This window comes from Hippocampus zosterae, chromosome 5 (genome assembly GCF_025434085.1).
Source record: "Hippocampus zosterae strain Florida chromosome 5, ASM2543408v3, whole genome shotgun sequence".
Lineage (NCBI taxonomy): Eukaryota > Metazoa > Chordata > Actinopteri > Syngnathiformes > Syngnathidae > Hippocampus > Hippocampus zosterae.
Window position 1 is genome coordinate 21,251,113 of NC_067455.1, and position 23,865 is coordinate 21,274,977.

Here is a 23,865-nt window from a genome sequence, read left to right on the forward strand (position 1 = left end):
AACTTTGTCTTCTTTACACTTTTTTTCGGGGTGTTTACTGTGATTTAAAGAACCGAAAATGTTTAAATTAGATCTACCAACAAACAGACATGTTTATATGATTTGGTGTGGCAGATATATACTGTAAACTACATTGAAGTACATTTTACAACCTCGCTACTCAGTAATACCCCCAAATGTATATTTCTGATATTAGTTTATTGCCGAAATCAAGTTTCAAATCATTTTAAGAGTAGCAGTCCAATTATACCTGCATGTAATGTGACTTTTCTGTCCGTGAAATATGTCCACTTCATTCATTAACTCATAACATCATCCATTTTCACTGAATTGCCTTGCGATTAATTAATTTCAATGCATCGTGAATTTAAATCTATTTTGCATCTGGCATTGATCTCTGACTTGTTCTGTTAGCTAACTTTTAACATTAACATTGCACTGGTAATACATTACATTGCATTGCTCTTATTGCAGTGTGATTATGTTGTGATTACTATTGTAATTACAATTGTAAACCCACACTGTTTAGAGCTGGTGAATGTAAATGGTTACCTTCCACATGTCATGCTTAATTATAATCTCTTCTTTACCATTTGCTCCCACTAATGCAGAAAGCTGCAAAGAAACTCAAAGCAGAAGAAGAGAAAAAAATGGCAGAGATGCAGGCCGAGTTAGACAAACAGAAGCAGTTAGCAGAAGCACATGCAAAGGCCATTGCCAAGGCAGAAAAAGAGGCGCAAGAATTGAAACTCAGAATGCAGGAAGAAGTTAGCAAGAGAGAAATTGCTGCTGTAGATGCAGAAAAGCAAAAGCACAATGTCCAACTGGAACTTCATGAGCTAAAAAACCTTTCAGAGCAGCAGATCAAAGACAAAGCTCAGCAAGTGGATGATGCTGTTCAAAGCAGAATAAAGATTGAAGAGGAAATACGCCTTGTAAGAATCCAACTTGAGACAACCGTCAAACAAAAAACTACAGCTGAATCAGAGCTAAAGCAACTTCGTGACAGAGCAGCTGAGGCTGAGAAACTGAGGAAGGCTGCCCAGGAAGAAGCGGAAAAGCTACGCAAACAAGTCCATGAAGAGACCCAGAAAAAGCGTAAGGCAGAGGAGGAACTCAAATTAAAATTTGAGGCAGAAAAGGAAGCATCAAGGCAAAAGCAAAGGGCACTGGATGACCTCGAAATGCTCAAAATGCAGGCAGAGGAGGCAGAAAGGCAGGTGAAGCAGGCAGAAATTGAAAAGGAAAGACAAATCAAGGTTGCTCATGAAGCAGCACAGAAGAGTGCCGCCGTTGAGCTCCAGAGCAAACACTTGTCCTATGTGGAAAAAACCTCAAAGTTGGAAGAATCCCTCAAACAGGAGCATGGTGCTGTCCTTCAACTGCAACAAGAAGCATCACGCCTCAAGAAACAACACGAAGATGCGGAATTGGCTAGGGAAGATGCCGAAAGGGAACTTGAGAAATGGAGGCAAAAAGCTAATGAGGCCCTCCGTCTAAGGCTCCAGGCTGAGGAAGAGGCTCACAAAAAGAATCTTGCACAAGAAGAAGCTGAGAAACAGAAGGATGAGGCAGAGCGTGAGGCCAAGAAAAGAGCCAAAGCTGAAGAATCAGCCCTAAAGCAGAGAGACATGGCTGAGAAAGAACTTGAAAGGCAGAGGAAGATGGCCGAGAGCACGGCACAGCAGAAGCTGACTGCAGAACATGAGCTGATTCGTCTCAGGGCAGACTTTGACAACGCTGAGCAACAACGAACCCTGTTAGAAGACGAGCTTTACCGTCTGAAGAATGAGGTTATCGCAGCTCAACAGCAAAGGAAACAACTGGAGGATGAACTTGCCAAAGTGAGGAGCGAAATGGATGTACTCCTGCAGCTTAAGTCAAAGGCAGAAAAGGAGACCATGTCAAACACAGAGAGGAGCAAACAGCTTCTTGAGGCAGAGGCCGCCAAAATGAGGGACCTGGCTGACGAGGCAGGCAAGCTAAGAGCCATTGCAGAGGAGGCTAAGCATCAAAGGCAAGTTGCTGAAGAAGAAGCAGCTCGTCAGAGAGCAGAGGCTGAGAGGATTCTCAAAGAGAAGCTCACCGCCATCAGCGATGCCACCCTTTTGAAAACGAAGGCAGAAATTGCCCTGAAAGAAAAAGAAGCAGAAAACGAGAGACTGCGAAGACACGCTGAAGATGAGGCTTACCAGAGGAAAGCGCTAGAAGACCAAGCCAATCAACACAAGCAAGCAATTGAGGAAAAGATAATACAACTGAAAAAATCGTCGGAAGCCGAAATGGATCGGCAAAAAGCTATCGTGGATGACACACTCAAACAGAGGCGAGTTGTGGAAGAAGAGATCAGAATCCTGAAGCTGAACTTTGAGAAAGCGTCATCTGGAAAACTCGATCTGGAACTCGAGTTAAACAAGCTGAAAAATATCGCAGAGGAAACGCAGCAAAGCAAGCTCCGAGCTGAAGAGGAAGCCGAAAAAATGAGAAGGCTCGCCCTTGAGGAGGAGAGGAAGAGAAGGGAAGCAGAGGATAAAGTGAAAAAGATCACTGCTGCAGAGGAAGAGGCGGCTCGTCAACGCAAGGCGGCCCAGGATGAACTTGAGCGTTTGAAGAAAAAGGCAGAAGAAGCCAGGAAGCAGAAAGAAGAGGCTGATGAAGAAGCAGAAAAACAGGTTGTGGCAGCTCAGCAAGCCGCCCTGAAATGCAGCGCTGCGGAAGAGCAAGCGCAGAGTGTTCTCGCTCAACAGAAGGAGGACAGTATCATGCAGAAGAAGCTCAAGGAAGAGTATGAGAAAGCCAAAATGCTTGCCAAAGCAGCCGAGGCGGCAAAGGAGAAGGCAGAAAGGGAAGCTGCGCTGCTCCGTCAGCAAGCGGAGGAAGCTGAGCGGCAAAAGGCGGCCGCTGAATTAGAAGCCACAAACCAAGCCAAAGCCCAGGAAGATGCTGAGAGACTGCGGAAGGAAGCTGAATTAGAAGCGGCTAAACTTGCCCAAGCTGAAGCTGCAGCATTGAAGCAGAAGCAACAAGCGGATGCTGAAATGGCAAAACACAAAAAACTCGCGGAGCAAACATTGAAGCAGAAGTTCGTAGTCGAACAAGAGCTCACCAAGGTGAAACTTCAGCTTAGTGAAACTGATAATCAAAAGTCTCTCCTCGATGCCGAGCTGCAGCGTTTAAAGGATGAGGTCGACGATGCTGTGAGTCAAAAAGCGCAGGTTGAAGATGAACTGATGAAAGTAAAAGTTCAGATGGAAGAGCTGCTCAAGCTTAAAATGAAAATTGAAGAGGAAAATCAGCGCCTGATCAAGAAAGACAAAGACAACACTCGAAAATTCCTTGCAGACGAAGCCGAAAACATGAAAAAGCTTGCTGAGGATGCCGCAAGGCTTAGTGGAGAAGCTCAAGAGGCAGCTCGCTTGAGGCAGATTGCTGAAGACGACCTGAATCAGCAGCGAGCTCTTGCAGACAAAATGCTCAAAGAGAAGATGCAGGCCATTCAGGAAGCATCGAAATTTAGAGCAGAGGCAGAGATGCTCCAGAGGCAGAAGGACTTGGCTCAAGAGCAAGCACAAAAGCTGCTTGAGGACAAACAGCTCATGCAGCAACGTCTGGAAGAGGAAACCGAGGAATATCAGAAGTCCCTTGAAGCAGAACGAAAAAGGCAATTGGAGATCAGGGCAGAGGCAGAAAAACTTAAACTCCAAGTTTCTCAGCTGAGCGAAGCCCAGGCCAAGGCAGAAGAAGCAGCAAAACAATTTAAGAAACAAGCTGATGTAATCGCATCCCGTCTTCAACAAACAGAAATTGCCACCAAAGAAAAAATGATTGTTGTTCAGAAATTGGAAGTTGAGAGACAAAATAACAGCAAAGAAGCCGACGATTTACGCAAAGCTATCGCAGCGCTTGAGAAGGAGAAGGCTAGACTGAAAAAAGACGCTGAAGAACTTCAAAATATGTCTAAAGAGGTATTGTGTCAAAAATGGCATAACAAAGCAGTTTATGCCATTGTCAGCACTTCTCTGAAAACTAACCCGGATTTTCTTCCAATTTTCCCGATTCCTTTTGTTTGATTGAACTAACCATGTAGCTTTGATTTTTAGTTTCACTTGAATCTTTTTTTTTTTTTTTTTTTGCAGTGCACTGTGCTCATGCACATCCCGCCCTGAATGCTTCATGCCATACACCAATTATTCGGGAGTACTTGATTTGTTTATTTCGAAAGACAATGCAATCAAAATTGAAAAAGTAAATCCAAATTAGGGCATATCTTCTATACTACTAAGACTCGAAAATTCCTACTAAACAAGGATGTGAAAAGTAATAATGTATCACTTTAGCAGGGGGAATTGTGTTTTCGTTTAAGTTGATAATAGTTAATGTATATCGATAATGCAATATGACAAAATCCGGTGCTTAGTAGGATTGGGTATAAAAAAAACTGCAATCACTTACTTCACAGCAGGCTAAATGTGGTTCTGTATTCAAGTGTATGCTGTATTATTGAGATGTTGGTTTCTTCAAGTTGCTTGATAAATTTCCCAATTTCATTCATGACAACAAAATGCATCCACACAATTGTATATAATTAAATATATCACGCATCAGCAGACTGCACTGTATGGTGGTTGGTGTGGTGTATTGTGACACAAAGACTGGTGTGAAGAATGTATTTGCCACCCAGCACAAACTGGTACTTACTTGGTTTTTTTTTTCTGCTTCCACCTGACAGATGGCTGATGCACAACAGAAACAAATTGAGCATGAGAAGACAATGCTCCAGCAAACATTCCTTACAGAAAAGGAAATGTTGTTGAAGAAGGAGAAGCTCATTGAAGATGAGAAAAAGAAATTGGAGAGCCAATTTCAAAAGGAAGTCAAAAAGGCACAAGCTCTAAAAGATGAACAGGAACGCCAAAGACTAAAGATGGAGGAAGAGAAGAAGAAATTGCAAGCTACCATGGATGCAGCTCTAAATAAACAGAAAGAGGCTGAAAGGGAGATGATAAACAAGCAAAAACAAATGCAGGAACTGGAAAGGAACAGACTAGAGCAGGAAAGAATCTTGGAAGAAGAGAACCAGAAACTGCGGGAGAAACTGCAGCAGATGGAGACCGCAAACAAAGACTCTGTTCCAATTACTATGGCTGCCAATGTTCTCAATGGGCAAACTGCTAGTGACACAGTAGACAGCATGGGGAAGAAAGCAGATCCCTTGGCTTTTGATGGTATTCGTGAAAAAGTCCCAGCAAGCAGACTTTATGACATAGGTCTTCTACCAAAGAAAGATCTTGAAAAGCTCAAAAATGGTAAAACTACTGTTCAAGAGCTCGGTGAGACGGAAAACCTCAAAACCATTCTTAAAGGAAAGAACAGCATTGCTGGTATTTTGACACCATCAAATAAAATTATGTCAATTTACCAGGCATCCCAAGAGAAGAAGATTACTCCAGGCACAGCCATGGTACTTCTTGAAGCCCAGGCTGCGACTGGTTACATGCTAGATCCCATTAATAATAACAGGCTTTCTGTTAATGAGGCTGTCAGGGAAGGCTTAATTGGACCAGAGCTGCATAATAAAATGCTTTTAGCTGAAAGGGCTGTGATTGGTTACAAAGATCCGTATACAGGGGACAAAATATCTGTCTTTGAATCTATGAAAAAGGGACTGATAGAACATGATCATGCTATCAGAGTCCTTGAGGCTCAGATTGCAACAGGGGGCATCGTTGATCCTGTCAATAGTCACCGTGTACCCAATGAAGTGGCCTATAAACAGGGACTTTATGATCCAGAAATGAACAAGATTTTGGAAAACCCCTCCGATGACACAAGAGGTTACTTTGATCCCAGCACCCAGGAACCACTGACATATTCTGAATTAATGACGAGGTGTTCAATCGACCCTGAAACTGGCTTGCTTCTTTTGCGAATCACAGATAAAGCTGCACAATGCTCAAGTATGTACACAGAGGAAGAGACCAAGGATGTGTTCAGTAAAACTACTGTGTCTGTTCCATTTGGAAGATTCAAGGGAAAGAATGTCACCATTTGGGAAATAATAAATTCTGAGTACTTCACGGAAGATCAAAAGAAAGATCTTCTCCGTCAGTACAAAACAGGCAAGATCACAATAGAAAAAATCATTCGGATTGTCATCACAATGGCAGAAGACAAAGAAAAGACAAATGAAATTAACTTCAGTGGTCTTAGAGCACCGGTTCCTGCATCTGAGCTCCTAGAATCCAAAATTATTGATAAAGACCTGTACAACAAATTGCAAAAGGGTAATAAGACTGTCAAAGAGGTGTCTGAAATGGAGCCTGTCCACACAGCTCTCAAGGGTACAAATTGCATTTCAGGTATAATTATTGAGTCAACAGAGGAGCCAATGTCCTTCTATAAGGCAATGAAGGAGGACATATTGAGACCTGGACTTGCCTTATATATGCTTGAAGCCCAAGCAGGAACAGGCTATGTGATTGACCCTGTTGAAAATAAGAAGTACACTGTTGATGAAGCTGTAAAAGCAGGTGTTGTTGGCCCTGAGCTACATGAAAAACTCCTAAGTGCAGAGAGAGCAGTCACGGGTTACAAAGATCCATATACCGGAAAGACCGTGTCTCTGTTTCAAGCAATGAAAAAAGATCTAATTCCTAAAGAGCAAGGAATCAGACTGCTGGATGCCCAAATGACCACCGGCGGTATCATTGATCCAGTCAACAGCCATCGTGTCCCCCATGATGTTGCCTGCAAGCGAAATTATTTTAATGATGAAATGAAACGCAGTCTCAGCCAAGCATCTCATGAAGTCAGATGTTTCTATGACCCCAATGAAAAAGAAAAGGCGACATATGCGCAGCTATTCCAGAGGTGTTTAACTGACAAAAAGACTGGTCTGCAGCTTTTCTTTCTCACCAAGGAAGCCATCAATGCAAAGGAAGAGCCAACACTTACCGACGCCCAGACAAAAGAGGTGATGACTCAGGAAACCATTGAACTTGATTCTGGATCTTTCAAAGGCAGGAAAATTACCATTTGGGAACTTATCAACTCTGACTATGTAACTGAGACACAAAGACTTGACCTGCTCAGACAATTTCGATCTGGAAAGATAACACTTGAAAAGTTACTCAAGATTGTAATCACATTCATAGAGGAAGAGGAGGCAAAGAAACGGGAACGGCTAAGCTTCAAGGGTCTCAGATCACCTGTTCCAGCAGGCTGTCTTTATGAATCCAAAATAATTGACAAAACAACACTCGATCTTCTTCAACATGGCAAAACAACGCCTAAAAAAGTCAGCGAGAATCCCAGTGTGAAGAAATACCTCTGGGGCTCAGATAGCATTTCTGGCATCTTCTTAGAGCCAACAAAAGAGAAATTGAGCATTTATCAGGCTATGAAGAAAAACCTCATCAGAAACGACACAGGGCTTTCTCTTCTGGAGGTTCAGGCAGCCACCGGCTTCATTGTAGATCCTGTGAAAAAACAGTTTTTGACAGTAGATGAAGCCGTAAAATCAGGCCTTGTCGGCCCAGAGCTTCATGAAAAATTGCTCTCTGCAGAAAAGGCTGTCACAGGATATAAAGATCCATTTACAGGCACCAAAATAGGCCTCTTTGAAGCGATGCAAAAGGATCTTATTTTGAAAGACCAAGCCATGCCATTGCTAGAAGCACAAATGGTCACTGGAGGAATAATTGACCCTGTAAACAGTCTTCGTCTCCCAATGGATGTTGCTTTTGAAAAGAATATTTTCAGTCAGGAAATGGCTAACACTCTCTCTCAGCCATCTGATGACAACAAGGCTTTCACGGACCCAGAAACCGATGAAAATGTAACATATAAACAGCTTAAAGACAAGTGCAAAAGAGACCCAGATACAGGCATGTGCATCCTCACACTCTCAAAGCCTCAGTCTCCTACAGTTGTGGAGAAGACATACCTCTTCACGGAGGAGCAAACGCAGAGTGACCTGGCCAATACCCAAATTGACATTCCGATTGAGGGTTTTGCTGATAAACCGACAAACCTCTGGGATATCATGAACTCTAATTTGATCCCAGAACAGCAGAGGCAGAAGCTTATGGATGAATATCGTTCTGGAAACATGACTAAAGAACGAATGATCATAATTATTATTGAAATCATGGAGCAGAGAGAGATCATACGAAATGAGAATCCTCTTTTGTGCAAGACAATGAGGAGACAAATTACCATTGAGGAGCTGCACAATGCTCGCATCATTGACTTGGAAACGTACAACCTTCTTAAACAGGGGAAAAGAGATATCCGTGACATAATGGAAATGAATAGTGTAAAACAGTATTTATATGGCACTGGCTGCGTTGCTGGCGTGCAAACTGACTCAAGCTCAAAGATAAGCATATATCAAGCCATGAACAGGGGATTTCTTGAACCGGAAATTGCCCTTAGTCTCTTGGAAGCACAGGCAGCGACAGGATGCATTGTTGATCCAGTAAAAAATGAGACACTTACTGTTGATGAAGCAGTTCGTAAGGGAGTTGTAGGCCCCGAGATCCATGATAAACTACTTTCTGCTGAGAGAGCAGTTACAGGATACAAAGATCCATACAGCGGAAAGGTCATATCTCTTTTCCAGGCCATGAAAAAAGATCTTGTTAAAGAAGATTATGCTTTGAAAATGTTAGAGGCACAGTCTGCCACAGGGGGAATTATTGATCCTGTATTCCAGTTTCATTTACCCACAGACATTGCTGTGCAAAGAGGTTATATCAACAAGGATATCAATGAGAGATTGGCAGACAGTGTTAAAGGTTTCATTGACCCTGTCACTGACGAGAAGGTGTCATATGCACAGCTACTTAAGAGATGCAAGCTAGAAGGCGGATTGCGTCTCCTCTCTCTGGGAGACAAGAGATTGATGTTCAAGGGTCTTAGAAAACAAATCACAATGGAAGAACTTCTCCTGTCACAAATTATTGACCAGAAAACTGTCACAGAACTAAATGAAGGTCTTGTTTCAGTGGAGGAGGTCAGCAATAGGTTATCCAAGTACCTTGAGGGCACAAGCTGCATTGCGGGTGTATTCATAGAGAACACAAAGGAACGCCTATCAGTTTACCAAGCTATGAAGAAGACCATGATCAGGCCAGGCACAGCCTTCGAACTTCTTGAGGCCCAGGCAGCTACAGGTTATGTTATTGACCCAATTAAAAACCTCAAGCTGACTGTTCATGAAGCCGTGAAAATGGGAATCGTTGGACCTGAATTCAAAGACAAACTTCTCTCTGCTGAGCGTGCAGTGACTGGGTACAGGGATCCATATACAGGCAAGACAATATCACTCTTCCAGGCCATGAAAAAGGGACTCATCCTTAAAGATCATGGTATCCGTCTCCTGGAGGCTCAGATAGCCACCGGTGGAATAATTGACCCTGAGGAAAGTCATCGTTTGCCAGTTGAGATGGCATATGAACGTGGCTTCTTTGATGAGGAAATGAATGAAATACTGACGGACCCATCTGATGACACCAAAGGTTTTTTTGATCCCAACACTGAAGAGAACTTAACATACCTGCAACTCATGGAGAGATGCATTACTGATCCTGACACTGGCCTGGTTCTTCTTCTCCTTAAAGGGAAGAAGCGAGAGAGGAAGACTTCTGCAAAATCCTCAGTTCGTAAACGAAGGGTTGTTATTGTTGACCCAGACACAGGCAAAGAAATGACTGTGTATGAGGCCTACAGGAACGGACTCATAGACCGCCAGACCTACTTGGAGCTTGCTGAACAAGAGTGTGAATGGGAAGAAATCACAATGACATCTTCTGATGGTACAGTGAAATCCATCATTATTGATAGGAAGTCAGGGAGACAGTATGATGTTGATGATGCGCTAGCACGTGGCCTCATTGACCAAAATTCTCTTGAAACATATCGATCGGGAAACCTGCCCATCACAGAGTTTGCTGACATGCTTTCCGGAAACATGGGAGGCTTCCGGTCTCGCTCCTCTTCATTTGGTTCCACCACTTGTTCTGATTACTCCTCTCCAATGAGCCCAATACCTACCATAAAACCACCTGCAGTCATATGGAACGATCCAACAGAGGAGACTGGCCCTATAGCCGGAATCCTGGACATAGACACATTGGAGAAGGTATCAGTCACTGAGGCTATCCGCAGAAACTTGGTAGACAACATCACTGGCCAAAGATTGTTGGAGGCCCAAGCCTGTACTGGAGGAATAATTGACCCTTCAAGTGGGGAGAGATTTTCAGTCACAGATGCTTCAGAAAAAAATCTTGTTGACAAAATCATGGTTGATCGTCTTAATCTGGCTCAAAAAGCATTCAATGGATTTGAAGACCCCAGAACTAAAGAAAGGATGTCTGCCTCCCAAGCTCTAAAGAAGGGCTGGTTGTATTATGAAGCTGGGCAACGATTCCTTGAGGTACAATATCTGACAGGTGGACTTGTTGAGCCTGATGTCGAGGGAAGGGTCTCACTGGATGAATCAATCAAGAAGGGTACAATCGATGCCCGCACAGCCCAGAAACTAAGAGATGTCAATTCCTACTCAAGATACCTAACATGTCCAAAAACTAAACTCAAAATCTCTTTCAGAGATGCTATGGACAGAAGCATGGTTGAGGAAGGATCTGGTCTTAGGCTTTTAGAGGCCTCTTCACAGTCCAGCAAAGGCCTGTATAGTCCATACAATGTCAGTGGTTCTGGATCTGCTTATGGGTCACGGACAGGGTCAAGGACAGGTTCCCGATCAGGATCCAGGAGAGGCAGTATTGATGCAGGCTCTAGCTTCGCCGTCAACTACTCGTCTTCTTCCTTCACATCTTCCTCATCTGGCTATAGCCGCAAATTTTAATTGGCCATATATATCAGCCTCTAACAGCTTTATAATTTGGCATATTCAACATAGGAATCAACAGCACCACCTTATTATATAAGTTCAGTTATTTCAGAAAAAAAATAATAGCAACGAAATTAGAATGTATTTATTTTGCACGCCATGTGGTCAAATCAAGCCTTGCCTTGACGATTCATTTTGTTTCTAAGGAACCTTGTCTAAAGTATATTCCGAGATGAATATAAAGAAAACAAAGAATTGCTACAAATATAATGATATTTTTGTAGTACAAATAACTCCGCATGGTGTATATCCAGCATGACATTTCTGTTTTTTCAAAGTGGCTTCATTGCATTTTATGGCTAAAAATGTAAGAAGTTATATATTTTGTGTTTCCTAACTAATGTTGCTTGTATGTCAAGCTGAAATACTTTTCCAGTGTTCCTTGTTTTATTTGAAATTCAATACAATGTTTATTTTGTATCTTTTTTGACACGACTAAATAAGATGCATAGCGACAATGTTTTGACAAAATCTAGTGTATTTATCTAACACTTACACAGGTTATAGTTCAAACAGATTTTGTGTTTTGTTGATCATTGTGTAATTGCAGTCTCAAACATACTAAAATGAAGCAACACCAGAATACACCAGTGAAATTGTCATAATTTGTTACCGGTATGCAATATACATACACATACATATATACATACATACACACACAGTACTTTCATATCAATATTTGTGATGCTTTGAACTTTATATAAAATGGACTTGCTTGCATGCTTTTTGTTCAATATTCACACTCCCTATCTTGGATTCTTCATAATCATTCTTCCTTGCAAAGATGATGTCAGACTTCATCCCACACATGATGCCAGACCCCTTCTTCTGTTAATTTCATTGTAAGTTGTTTTGCTTTCCCACGTGTTGTTTGTGTGTGTTCCTCAAAGTCATTCATTTTTAGTTTGTCACAGCTAACAATGCAACATTCTGTTGCTACAAAATTCCATGACTGTTAAACTACAATTACTTTTCTTCTTTTTAACAGCTCCTTCAGTCGCAAAGAATCCCTCCTTTGAGCATAGATTCCCATTTGTCTCCATTTTATGGCCCCAACAAATTAGATGGATTTTTCAAACAGAATGAACATCACATCAAAGCTCAGGTACAGTAAATTTCCTTTTATTGGTCATTTCAGTTTCATAAGCTTGCTATGAATTATTTCATTTCCAAGTTTGGCCTCAATTTGTTTTGTTTGAGTTAATTTTTTGTTTTGTTTTGTTTTGTTTTGTTTTTTGTAGCCTTGTCATCATTGTTTTGTATTTCGCAATCGAAGAGAGCTGAGACTCAACCTGACACCATCTCGGCTTGCTTGTTCTGAAACCTTCTCCATCAAGGACTTTAAGTTTCTGCCACAACCCCACCAAACAAACTACTTTTCATGATTTTTTTTAAAAAAACATACATTTTCTGTTACACAAGTCTTTAAAATATAAATCATTGTCATTTTTGTGAAAGGGCCTATATCATGCAAAATCAACTTTTTTCAACTTTTCGGCATGTTAAGATGCTAATTTTTCATTAAAAACATCACCAAGTGGTGTTTATTTTCAATCACCCATCTCTGGGAATTCCTGCTCTCGAAGCACCAGCTCCACCCAATCTAACAAAATGATGAGGTCCTCAATCTTTGACTGAGCCACACCCGTATCACCCCTCCAGACAAAACACACATCTACTTTGTCAAAAAGTGTCGAACACTTGACAAGAGTGTCCAGGAAATAGGCGCTTTGAGCAGCCATCTCTGCGGCCACACGGGTAGTGGCGGTGTTTCAGTGAGCCAGGCGTCTTATTTCTGGGTTAGAGAAATAGCCACCAAAATAATTCCAACTACTTAAGAAATTAGATCGCCATTGTGTCAAAGGCAATCTATAATCAGATATATGTGCCTACGGTTGAATGAGAAAAGCTTCAAATAGCATGATATAGACCTTTTCAATCACCGATTTGTTGTAGCAACAATTATGTTCATTTTTTGGGTTTTTATTTTCTCCAGGAATATTAGAGGGAATATGGATATTCATTTTCAATCATATAAAAGGAGTTAGCTTTTGAAGAGATTTTGCTTTGTCTCATGTGTTTGACTGCTGAATGTTTCTGACGTAAAAATATGTAAATAAATATTTTGAAATGCCCTTTTGTCATTTTATATGAATATTATCTAAAACAGCTGATACAGTCCTGCCCGCCGTTCTTGGCACCCTTCATGTTTTGCATGATCTCTGCTATGTCTTAACAAAATAATTGGAAATGTCCCAAATTTAACTCATTAGGATTTTTTTTAATTGGATGTCCAAAGTAAATTATCGTAGGTAATGGGGTTTTTTTGTTTTTTTTGTTGTTTTTTTTGGGTGAACTTACATATTTAATTCCAAAGAAGAAGAAAACACAGCATGTGCAGCAAAGAAACAACTCATCAGCAAGCTCTGAAGAAGCGAGATATCGATCCTGATTATTTTAATCGGGTGTGTTGCAACAGGATGATGAGGACCAAGTTTGGCCATCCCTGATGTATGTGTGTTTAATTTCACAGGTGCCAATAATGATGAGCAACTGGATTTATATGATTTTCAGCCGTATTGCTTTATTTATTTATATGCTGCGGTCAGGGGAAAAAAGTATCTTATAAAACATTTGAAGAGAAAAAAAAAAACGGGACCATAATGCAGAATCCACTCAGCGTGGGCCATACACTGGTCATCTGAATTGCTGTTGTAAACATGACCACAACGGGAAGTGTTTTCATGAGCGAACGTTTAACACGGCCCGACGTTTCAAAGTCTCCTTGAGCCAAAATATGGCGACATTGTCAGATGCGGATTGTCTCCGTGTATTCGTACACATACATTTTCTGATGTATATTTAGAATTATACTGCATAAATGCATTCATGGCATGTGTATACGAACCTCCCTGAAAGCAAGACATTGCAATGGCACAAATTAATAGTGTAGTAATGCTTCAAAGCATAATTCAAAATGATTTATATTTATGATTTATATGATTCAAATATTTACTCTGCATTAACATGACAAAGGTTACAACAGTAACGACACATTGCCACAAAATGTCTTCATTCACGTGTCCTAAATCTTCAGTGATGAATAAAATTCTCATCAGCACACAGTTGTCCATTCATTATTGAAGGCAACAATCTGGCAAGCAAGTGTTACTTTCATTGCTGCCCTTGTTTTTCTATTCCATAGTCCCACTGCCGCTAGTAGCCAAAGAATACAAGTGAGTTTTGAAGATGGGCAGCGAGGAGGCTTGCCAAATGTTCAGTGGGAGGTCATTCCAGAGAGAGGGACCAGCAACAGAAAAGGCTCGATCCCCCTCTGAGCCTCAGTTTAGTTCTTGGTACTTCTAATAACGTCTGGTCCACAGACCTGAGGCGCCGGGCTGGTGTGTAGGGGTCGATGAGCTCAGAGAGGTAAGGTGGCACGAGATTATTCAGAGATTTGAAAACAAATAAGAGGATCTTGAAAATAACTCTAAAATGTATGAGGAGCCAATGAAGGGATGCCAGAGTAGGAGTTATGTGCTCCCTCTTACGAGTACCAGTCAAGAGGCGAGCAGCGGCGTTCTGGACCAGCTGAAGGCGCTTATGGAGGACTCGTGGACTCCAAAGTAAAGGGCATTGCAGTAATCGAGCCGGGATGTGACAAAGGCATGATTTACTGTCTCAAAGTGTTCATGTGAGAGGAGAGGTTTTATTTTGTTTTTTTTTACTATTATTTTTTTTTCATATTTATTTAGTTATTAAAACAAATTTTATTTAATTTATTTTCAGTAAGAAAAGGAAACACAAATACACTTTTTGGCCATTCTTGGTGTATGTGACTTTAGAAATCCTTCCTGGCCCATTTGCACTGATTAGTGCCTGAAGGTCAGTAGTGGACGACCCACCGGAGAACTAGCCATGCGCGCCGCCTGGCCACAGTTAATCTCGAACCCTGTTTAACATCCTATCTGACTGCCTGCCCACTGTTACATGTGTTGTTTGGACTTTTCTGCAGGCCAGTGACACCCACATATGTACTCTATATATATTTTTAGTCTTTGTTTTTTGTTTCTCTGGCCTAGCAATTTTCTGAAATATTAGTAGTTGTTCATGATTGTTAGTGGTAGTATTATGAATTTGCATATATGCATATATTGCTCTCTGTGTATCAATATTAGCCTCCGATAACACTCGAGAGGACTTCAAGAAAAAGCACCGAGGAGTTTTGGTCAATTAATTCTTCACATAACTTTCTTGAAACCTCAAGTTTGAATCATTCCATCTCAGAAATTTCTGCAAGCAGTGAGGTAAGCATTTAGACAACCGAATAGCCTCAAGCCACCTATTCTTCATTCACCGTGTGCATATAAAATGTACTACATGTTCATGTGTTGTTGCAAGACATAGGCGGTGATTTGTTTGAATCAACAACACCCACATCACAGGATCACCAACACTGGTATGCGTAGAGCTGGGATGAATGAACTCATGACTTTCATGCATTGTTGAAGGACAATACCTTATAGTAATTAACTTTTAAAGTAAACACACAACTCACAAAGGCATTCGGCTCTTGAGTGAAACTCAAGATGAATCTAAAATACACTAGAGGGTGTGAAGCGTGAATTTAATTTAACCTTTGCACATGTCCAAGAATTCAATGTATCATGACATTCAAATTTTTTCCACAACTTGTGCTCCAATAACGAGCTGATATGTTGTGACAAATGCATTTCTTGATTTAAATAGATGTTATGTTTAACCTTTGGATCACGTTGGGACCACAAGTTGACCTTTTCTGCATTTGTATTTCCCCAATAGTCCACAGATCATTCAGTTTAAAGATTAAAAGGCTGAATTTTGGGCACATAGCTTTTAACACACACTCACAAACACAGCCCCATTGCTATACTCTTTAAAACTATTACTTGAGATAATAATGAATGTACAAGTGCATATTTATTGTTATATATTACAATAATTATGATCACTACAACAAAAGCAAAGAAAAGCCGGTGTTGTGTCACATACCAGACCTCAAACTGCATCGTGTGCTCAGTATTCCGCACCCCAGGGAAACCCGTGTGCGTGTGTGCTCACATAGATGGCGCTATGTATGTGTACAGACTTCGTAAAATCATATTTTGATTTGAAGACAGGTGCTCTTGGTGTTGTCCAAAAACATTTTTCGCAACTTTGCAGGAAAAAAGCAAAGAGCATGTTTTATTTGGTCAGCTTGCATAAATGTTTATGTCAGTGAAGAAATGTGTGCTAATCAAAACAATGATATACAATACAATACATGCTGATTTATATAGCTGTATGGCATAATTGTCAGACGTAGTACCGTAGCGTTCGAGATTTATAACATTCAGACACTATTTCTTTTGCTTTTGGTAAATGTATTTCGAACTTGGCGGAAGGGATATGAACGTCCCTGTATGAACGTCCAAGTATGTTAACATGTTAATAAATGTGTGACAACACAAGCAACAAACTGCAACAATACATTGCCCAAAAACTGCAGCATACAGTACAGGTAGGTGACAAAATATAACAAAGTTCCGACTATTTGCTCCAAAATGAGACGAGTAAAAGACCTGAGCCGCATGCGCACTCTGAGCATGGAAACACCCAGAATTGGACTGAGCAACAATTGCTTCCTCGTTCAAAAGTCTCGTAGATTTGAGTCTTTCAGACTCCAAGCGTCTCCTGAATGTTTTGTACTCTGTAATGCGCTTCGTTTAATCAGATACACTTCACTTTCTCTTCTGCGGGCATAACTGTTCCTCTTCGGTTAGATGCCATGATCTACAGGACGTAAAAATGTTCGCAATTCCAGTAAAACTCTTTGCAATCAAGAGTCACATGCACGTCACCGTTTTGGATCCAATGATAGAAAATAGTGGCGCGGACACAATTATTCCATCGTATCGAGCAGGAGTTACTTGAGTTTGCGCTACTGCTGTCACGGTTCTGTCTCAGTCTGGCCAGCAGGTGGCATCAGCGGACTTTTGTGCACACCTGCTGCCAATCTATGATTAGTCTCAGTCTGTATTTAAGGAGCCCTCTGATATGCACATATCGCTGGAGTATTGCGTTTTGCTACTTCCTTGCTTATTGACTGCTATTGCTATAGACCTCGTCGTGTTTCGCTTTTTGAACTCTCGGTGCCCAGTACTTTGTAAGTATGGTTTTTAGTTTGTGGTTACATTGTTTTTTGTTTGCCTTCGCGATTCTTATTTTCCCCCCTTGCCTTTTGTGCAAGCGCTTTTTGTTATTCGTTTTTGTGCCCTCTGGTCCTTGTTTTGACCAGCACTTTATGTTACGACTTTGTCGGTGCGGATTTTTGTATATTAAACCCTTTTTTCTACGGAGAACTTGCTTGGTGACTGCACTTCTGGAATCCCAACCTTATTTCGGCTTGCCCGAACGTGACGGAATACTCCAGCCAACATGGATCCCGCAGACCTCAACAAGGTTATGACCGCCTTGACCAGCCAAGGACAACTGGTGGGTCAGCAGGAACAAGCGCTCGCGGAACTCCGGGGCACAGTCTCCCTGCTGGCCCATCAACTCGAAATTTGGGGTTCACCGGTGGAGTGGGAACCCGATATCCCACACCCACCGCGTTATGGTGGTGAACTTGGGCTCGGTGAACAATTTCTTCACCAATGCTCGTTGGTGTTCGACCAACAACCTTACAGCTATACCAAGGATAAAACTAAGGTGGCATTCATAATGTTGACTGGTCAGGCGGCGTCATGGGCATTGGAAGTGAGCAATGCTAAACCCGGCCTTCGTCCTTCCTTCCCTGATTTTGTGGCAGAATTTCGGCGGGTCTTCCACCATCCAGTGATGGGAAGAGAGGCCGAAGGTCGTTTACTAGATTATCGGCAAAGAAAGCAATCAGTGGCTGAATACTCTATTTCTTTTCGTATTCTGGCCGCCCGTAGTGGTTACGGGGACCGCGCCCTGTGTGGCTTGTATCGCCGCGGGTTGATGTATCATTAAAGGACGAACTGGCAACCCGCAATGACAGAATTCATTAAGCTGGATATTGTTATGGACAACCGCCTGCGGGATCGCGAGCGGGAACGTAGGGACGAACGGGGAAATTCCAGTGTCCAGCCCCGACGTGCGAGCGGTCGGCCGGATTATCGCAAATCCTGCCGGCCGTCTGGATCAGAGCAGCACCCCAGGATCGTCGCCGCTGAGGGAGAGCCAATGCAGCTGGGCAGAGGACGTGTGGGGCCGGAGATAGGACGACGACGGATTTGTGACCAGGCCTACGGCGGCCAACAAGGACATCGAGTTGCCGACCCTCCGATGACCCAAACCCGCTTTTCTACTCGCACGTACAACCATGAGTCTGCACCCAGCACACAATATCGTGAGCCTAGAGGTGGGGAGTCCAGGTCGGGACTCTCCAAGAGACTTGAGCTGGACGGGACAATCTATGGTCCTTCACTGGCTTTTCCGGTTCGGGCATTGGTGGACTCGGGGTCGGACGATTGTTTTATTGACACTAAGTTGGCTAATGACCTGGGTTGTCCGATAGAGGAGTTAGATGTGGCTAAACGTGTTCACGATCTCGATGGGCGACTCCTGGCGGAGATAAGACAGATCACGGGCCCCTTAATGTTAAAGGTCTCTTGTAATCACGTTGAACAGAGGCGATTTTATCTTATGCAGTCTCGGTCCGTACCTGTTATCCTTGGGTTACCCTAGCTAAAGACCCATAATCCTGTCATCACGTGGGATCGCACCGCAATTGAGAATTGGAGCCCATTCCGTTACGCGCATTGTCTGCGGTCGGCAGCGGGGGTTGAGGGCTACCTCGCACCGACCCGCCCGAAGCCATTTGCTTGGACAACGTCCCAAGCATCTATCATGATTTACGCCAAGTGTTTAGTAAGGATCGTGCTCAATCCCTACCTCCACACAGACCTTACAACTGTGCTATCGACTTGCTGTCTAATGTCCCACTACCGAGTTCTCGACTTTATCAGGTTTCACAGCCAGAACAAGAGGCTTTAAGGGAATACATTGATAGTTCACTCTCGGCTGGCCTCATTAGGCCATCTAAGTCCCCATTGGGGGCCGGGTTCTTCTTTATTGAAAAAGAAGGACAAGTCATTACGACCATGTGTAGACTATCGGGGACTAAATGAGATCACCATAAAAAACAAATATCCTCTTCCACTATTGGATTCTGCATTTGCCCCCCTCCAATCAGCAACCGTTTTCTCAAAACTAGATCTACGCAGTGCTTACCATTTGGTCCGCATTAGGGAGGGGGACGAATGGAAGACTGCTTTCAAGACACCATTGGGCCATTTTGAATATTTGGTCATGCCTTTTGGGTTAACCAACGCTCCTGCCGTGTTTCAAAGTTTAATCAACGACGTGTTGAGAGATTTTTTGAACATGTTTTGTTTACTTAGATGACATATTGATATTTTCAAGGACAATCAAGGAACATCAACACCACGTCAGGCTGATTTTGCAACGTCTAATGGAAAATCGTCTTTTTGTAAAAGCAGAGAAGTGTGAGTTTCACGTTGAGTCTATTTCATTCCTTGGGTTCATCGTGGAGAAGGGCCAGCTGAGAGCCGATCCTGCCAAGATTAAGGCGGTGGTGCAATGGCCGACACCCATTACGAGGAAGCAGTTACATTTCTTGGGGTTTGCTAATTTCTACCGTCGTTTTATTCGTAATTACAGCCAGAGAGCACTTCCATTGACCCGGTTGACGTCCGTCAAAGTCCCGTTTCGGTGGTATTCAGAGGCCGACAGGGCGTTTGCCGAATTAAAGAAGTCATTCACTAAGCCGCCCGTGTTGCAACACCCTAACCCTGATATTCCGTTTGTAGTAGAGGTGGACGCTTCGGATTCAGGAGTGGGGGCAGTGCTATCTCAGCGTTCACCAGTCGACCAGAAGATCCACCCTTGCGCCTTCTTTTCACGACGTCTCAGTCCTGCTGAAGCCCACTATGATGTGGGAAATCGAGAATTGTTGGCCGTCGTGCTAGCCTTACAGGAATGGAGACACTGGCTCGAAGGAACTAGAGAGCCGTTCACCGTGTACACCGACCACAAGAACCTCGCATACATTCGCTCGGCCAAGCAACTGAACCCCCGTCAAGCCCGGTGGGCACTCCTGTTTATACGCTACAATTTTACGCTCACCTACAGCCCCGGATCCAAGAATGTGAAACCCGACGCCCTATCTCGGATCTATGACCCGGCGGCCGAGAGTGGTGTACCCCAGAGCATCCTACCGGACCACCGCATCATGGGAGCGCTTAGGTGGGAGATTGAGCGGAGGGTACAGGAGGCCCAAGAGGGAACCCAAGTTCCGGCGGGATGTCCTTCCGGAAGGCTATTTGTGCCCCCACATCTGCGCGCGGAGGTGTTGCAGTGGGGACACACATCGAAGGTGGCATGCCATCCCGGGGTTAACCGGACATTGCATCTCGTCACTCAGCGGTTTTGGTGGCCTGAGCTTCGAAGGGATGTTTTGGACTATATCAAGGCCTGCTCCGTCTGCGCATGCAGTAAGGTCTCACATCAGCCTCCGGCTGGTTTGCTACGACCCTTACCTGTTCCTCCACGACCTTGGTCCCATATTTCAATGGACTTTGTTACTGGCCTCCCTGTTTCCCGGGGAAATTCCGTTATCCTCACCATTGTGGATCGCTTTCTCCAAGTCCGCCCATTTCATTCCATTGTCCAAGCTGCCGTCCGCCCTAGAAACCGCCGACCTCCTCATCAGCCACGTCTTTCGCCTCCATGGGATCCCGCTGGATATTGTGTCGGACCGGGGTCCCCAATTCGTCTCCAGGGTGTGGAAACGGTTCTGTCGCGCCATTGGGGCAACGGCAAGCCTGTCGTCGGCATACCACCCCCAGTCCAATGGACAGACCGAACGGATGAACCAGGACCTGGAGGCGGCGCTACGATGTGTATGTCTCCACCGTCCCTAATCTTGGGCCGTCCACCTGCCTTGGGTCGAGTACGCGCATAACACCCTGGTCTCCTCAGCCACAGGTCAGTCTCCCTTCATGTCTGCCTATGGCTATTAGCCTCCGCTTTTCCCATCACAGGAGGGGCAGGTGGAAGTTCCGTCGGTACAGCACCATCTCAAGCGGGCCCATCATGTATGGAGGGAGACCCGGGCAGCCCTGTCGCGTACCGCCACCAGAAACCGGCACATTGCAGATCGGCGACGTCGCCCGGCACCAAGCTATCAGGTGGAGCAGAAGGTGTGGCTGTCTACGAGGGATCTGCGTCTGGCCGGCACTTCGATCAATTTGGGGCCCCGCTTCACGGGATCGTTCGTGGTGGAATGGATCGTCAGCCCCGTCTCCGTCAAGCTCAGGCTGCCGCCCACCATGAAGGTCCACCCAGTCTTCCACGTTTCCCTGCTTAAGCCGGTGGCCTCCAGTCCCTTGGCTCCGCCTCCCACCTTGCCTCCTCCTCCGCGGATTGTCGACGGTGACCCGGTGTACACGGTGAGGGAAATCCTGGACTCTCGGCGCAGGGGTAAGGGGTTCCAGTACCTGGTCGACTGGGAGGGCTACGGCCCGGAGGATCGGCAATGGGTCCCCCGCTCCTGGATCTTGGATCCGTCCCTTCTCCGCGCCTTCCACGCTGCGCACCCATCGAAGCCAGGTGGTCCGCCAGGAGGCGTCCGTTGAGGGGGGGTTACTGTCACGGTTCTGTGTCTGGCCAGCATGTGGCATCAGCGGACTTTTGTGCACACCTGCTGCCAATCTATGATTAGTCTCAGTCTGTATTTAAGGAGCCCTCTGATATGCACATATCGCTGGAGTATTGCATTTTTGCCTTGCTTATTGACTGCTATTGCTAAAAACCTCGTCGTGTTTCGCTTTTTGAACTCTCGGTGCCCAGTACTTTGTAAGTATGGTTTTTAGTTTGTGAATTGGCTCTCGCTTGCGTGTAGTGTAGTTACATTGTTTTTTGTTTGCCTTCGCGATTGCACAAAAGGCAAGGGGGGAACCTTGCCTTTTGTGCAAGCGCTTTTTGTTATTCGTTTTTGTGCCCTCTGGTCCTTGTTTTGACCAGCACTTTATGTTACGATTTTGTCGGTGCAGATTTTTGTATATTAAACCCTTTTTTCTACGGAGAACTTGTTTGGTGTCTGCACTTCTGGGATCCCTACCTTATTTCGGCTTGCCCGAACGTGACAACTGCGGGCTTCCGTATCGTCTCCCAGTCCCTCCCTGTGCTCTGCAACTTCAAGTAACTGCGCCACCTGACATTGAAATGCCTGTCCTTACAAGTCCAAATGAAATGAATGCAATCATTTAGATTGAACCTTAATTGTGTACTGTACCAACCTTCGGTGGGCCAGATTAAAAAGACCGGCGAGCCGAATCCGACCCGCGAGTCCTAGATTGCTGGGCAGTGCATCTAGAATCTAGATCAGGGGTGCCCATTACGTCGATCCTGATCTAAGACAGGTCCCAAGTAGATCCGAGTAGTGTCGAAGAGAAAAAAAAAAAACATTTGTGTTTCTTTGTACACGTTAGGAATATATTTTTCTGTGTTAATGTATGCTGCACCCTAATAATCCTATAAGTCTCATTTTCACAAAAAAAAATAAAATAAAATCAAGCAGGTACATTTTGAATTTTCGGTGGCGTGGGATTACGTCACCGGAAGTTGTTGTGCGCTCAGCAGTCTGCAATTGCAGCTTGTGATCTGTTATCGTCATTATTCTCATTCGGGAGTTTGCTTCGTGTACAATTCACAGAGGGCACGGGCAAAGAATAGGAATCGAGGAGGGCACAGGGAAGCACTTTAAAACGGTACGTGTGAGCTACAATAGATTAACAGGCTGCAAAAGTGCATCGCATGCCTCGGTTTCAGGCTGTCTCTCATCATGGCAAGCGCGTGTGCGTGTGTGCGCGCGCGTGCATTCGCGTGTGTGCCGGTAAGGGTAGATCCCGGGAGGTTAGTTGATCGAAAAGTAGATCTTAGGTCCAAAAGGTTTGGACACCCCTGATCTAGATGCACTGCCCAGTACATACAACACCGCCCCCTATTGGGCACTTCTTTTATGACCGCAATAAGTAAGGACCGACATTATGATATGACATTCAACAATAATGAATCGCTATTTGCACTAACAACTCCGCTGCTTCGTGTTGACATTTTTTAATGTAACATTCTATCAGAATATTGCAGGAGATATATGAAATATATATCCCAAACAAATGAGCACCAGTTTGGATAGACTGACAAGGTGGCAGAAATATTTTGTTTGGTATCAATTTTAGCACTTGACAGCAAATGCATCATTCTGATAAGGAATGTTCATTGTTAGAACAGGACTAACTTCTTGCAACATGGCTAATAATGGAACATAGTTGATAATTCAAACAGATACACTGTGTGCTGTTTTGTCTCATTTGCTGCTCTGGTGTTCAATGTTAGCTCGTACAGTAATTTGCAACATTGCAATGATAGGTCATACTCATACTCAGTTCTTAATCGTGTAGCCCCCCCCCCCCCCCCCCCGCCACCTCACCACCAACACCTTTGACTGTGTTCATTCCCTGATCGTGTTTTGCTTCACACAGTCTTGTTTTGATGTCTTTGCAGCAAGCTTGCTAGTCGGGGGCTCTCCAATGCCCGACGGACGTGTCATTTAAATGACTTTTTTTCATTGTGTTGTATATAGGCCAATATCAGCCATTTTTCAGAGGTAGGCCCACCGGCTAACGCCGCTCCACACGAGCGGGAGTTGGGAAGGGAAGAGGGACGACATTTAAATTTTCTTCTTTCTTCTTTCTACCTACATTCTTGCTGCTGGAGGCTGTAAATTTCCCCATTGTGGGACAAATAAAGGATATCTTATCTTATCTTATCTTAAACAAATGCACAACACAGTTGTTCCTTCCCGCTCAGGCCATGCCAGC

The 23,865-nt window shown here is 43.9% G+C and overlaps 1 protein-coding gene and 1 long non-coding RNA gene across 28 annotated transcripts in view; one reads left to right on the forward strand and one right to left on the reverse strand.

Annotated features, from left to right (window-relative positions):
- The window catches only part of plecb (plectin b), a 116,438-nt gene extending 104,778 nt beyond the window's left edge, over positions 1 to 11,660 (forward strand). For 25 of the 27 annotated variants that reach the window (XM_052064551.1, XM_052064552.1, XM_052064553.1 and 22 more), the window contains 2 exons: positions 612 to 3,965; positions 4,730 to 11,660. In XM_052064551.1, coding sequence (XP_051920511.1) covers positions 612 to 3,965; positions 4,730 to 10,870 — 9,495 coding nt within the window. In that variant the 3' untranslated portion in view covers positions 10,871 to 11,660. The remainder of the gene's footprint in view (positions 1 to 611; positions 3,966 to 4,729) is intronic. The other 2 variants (XM_052064569.1, XM_052064568.1) reach the window with 1 other exon arrangement.
- Positions 11,620 to 12,020, reverse strand: LOC127600408 (uncharacterized). Its single transcript, XR_007962354.1, has 2 exons — positions 11,886 to 12,020; positions 11,620 to 11,737 (listed from the first exon to the last, which is right to left on the reverse strand). It is a non-coding gene; the product is annotated as an uncharacterized LOC127600408 (long non-coding RNA).
- Positions 12,021 to 23,865: the final 11,845 nt, after the last annotated feature.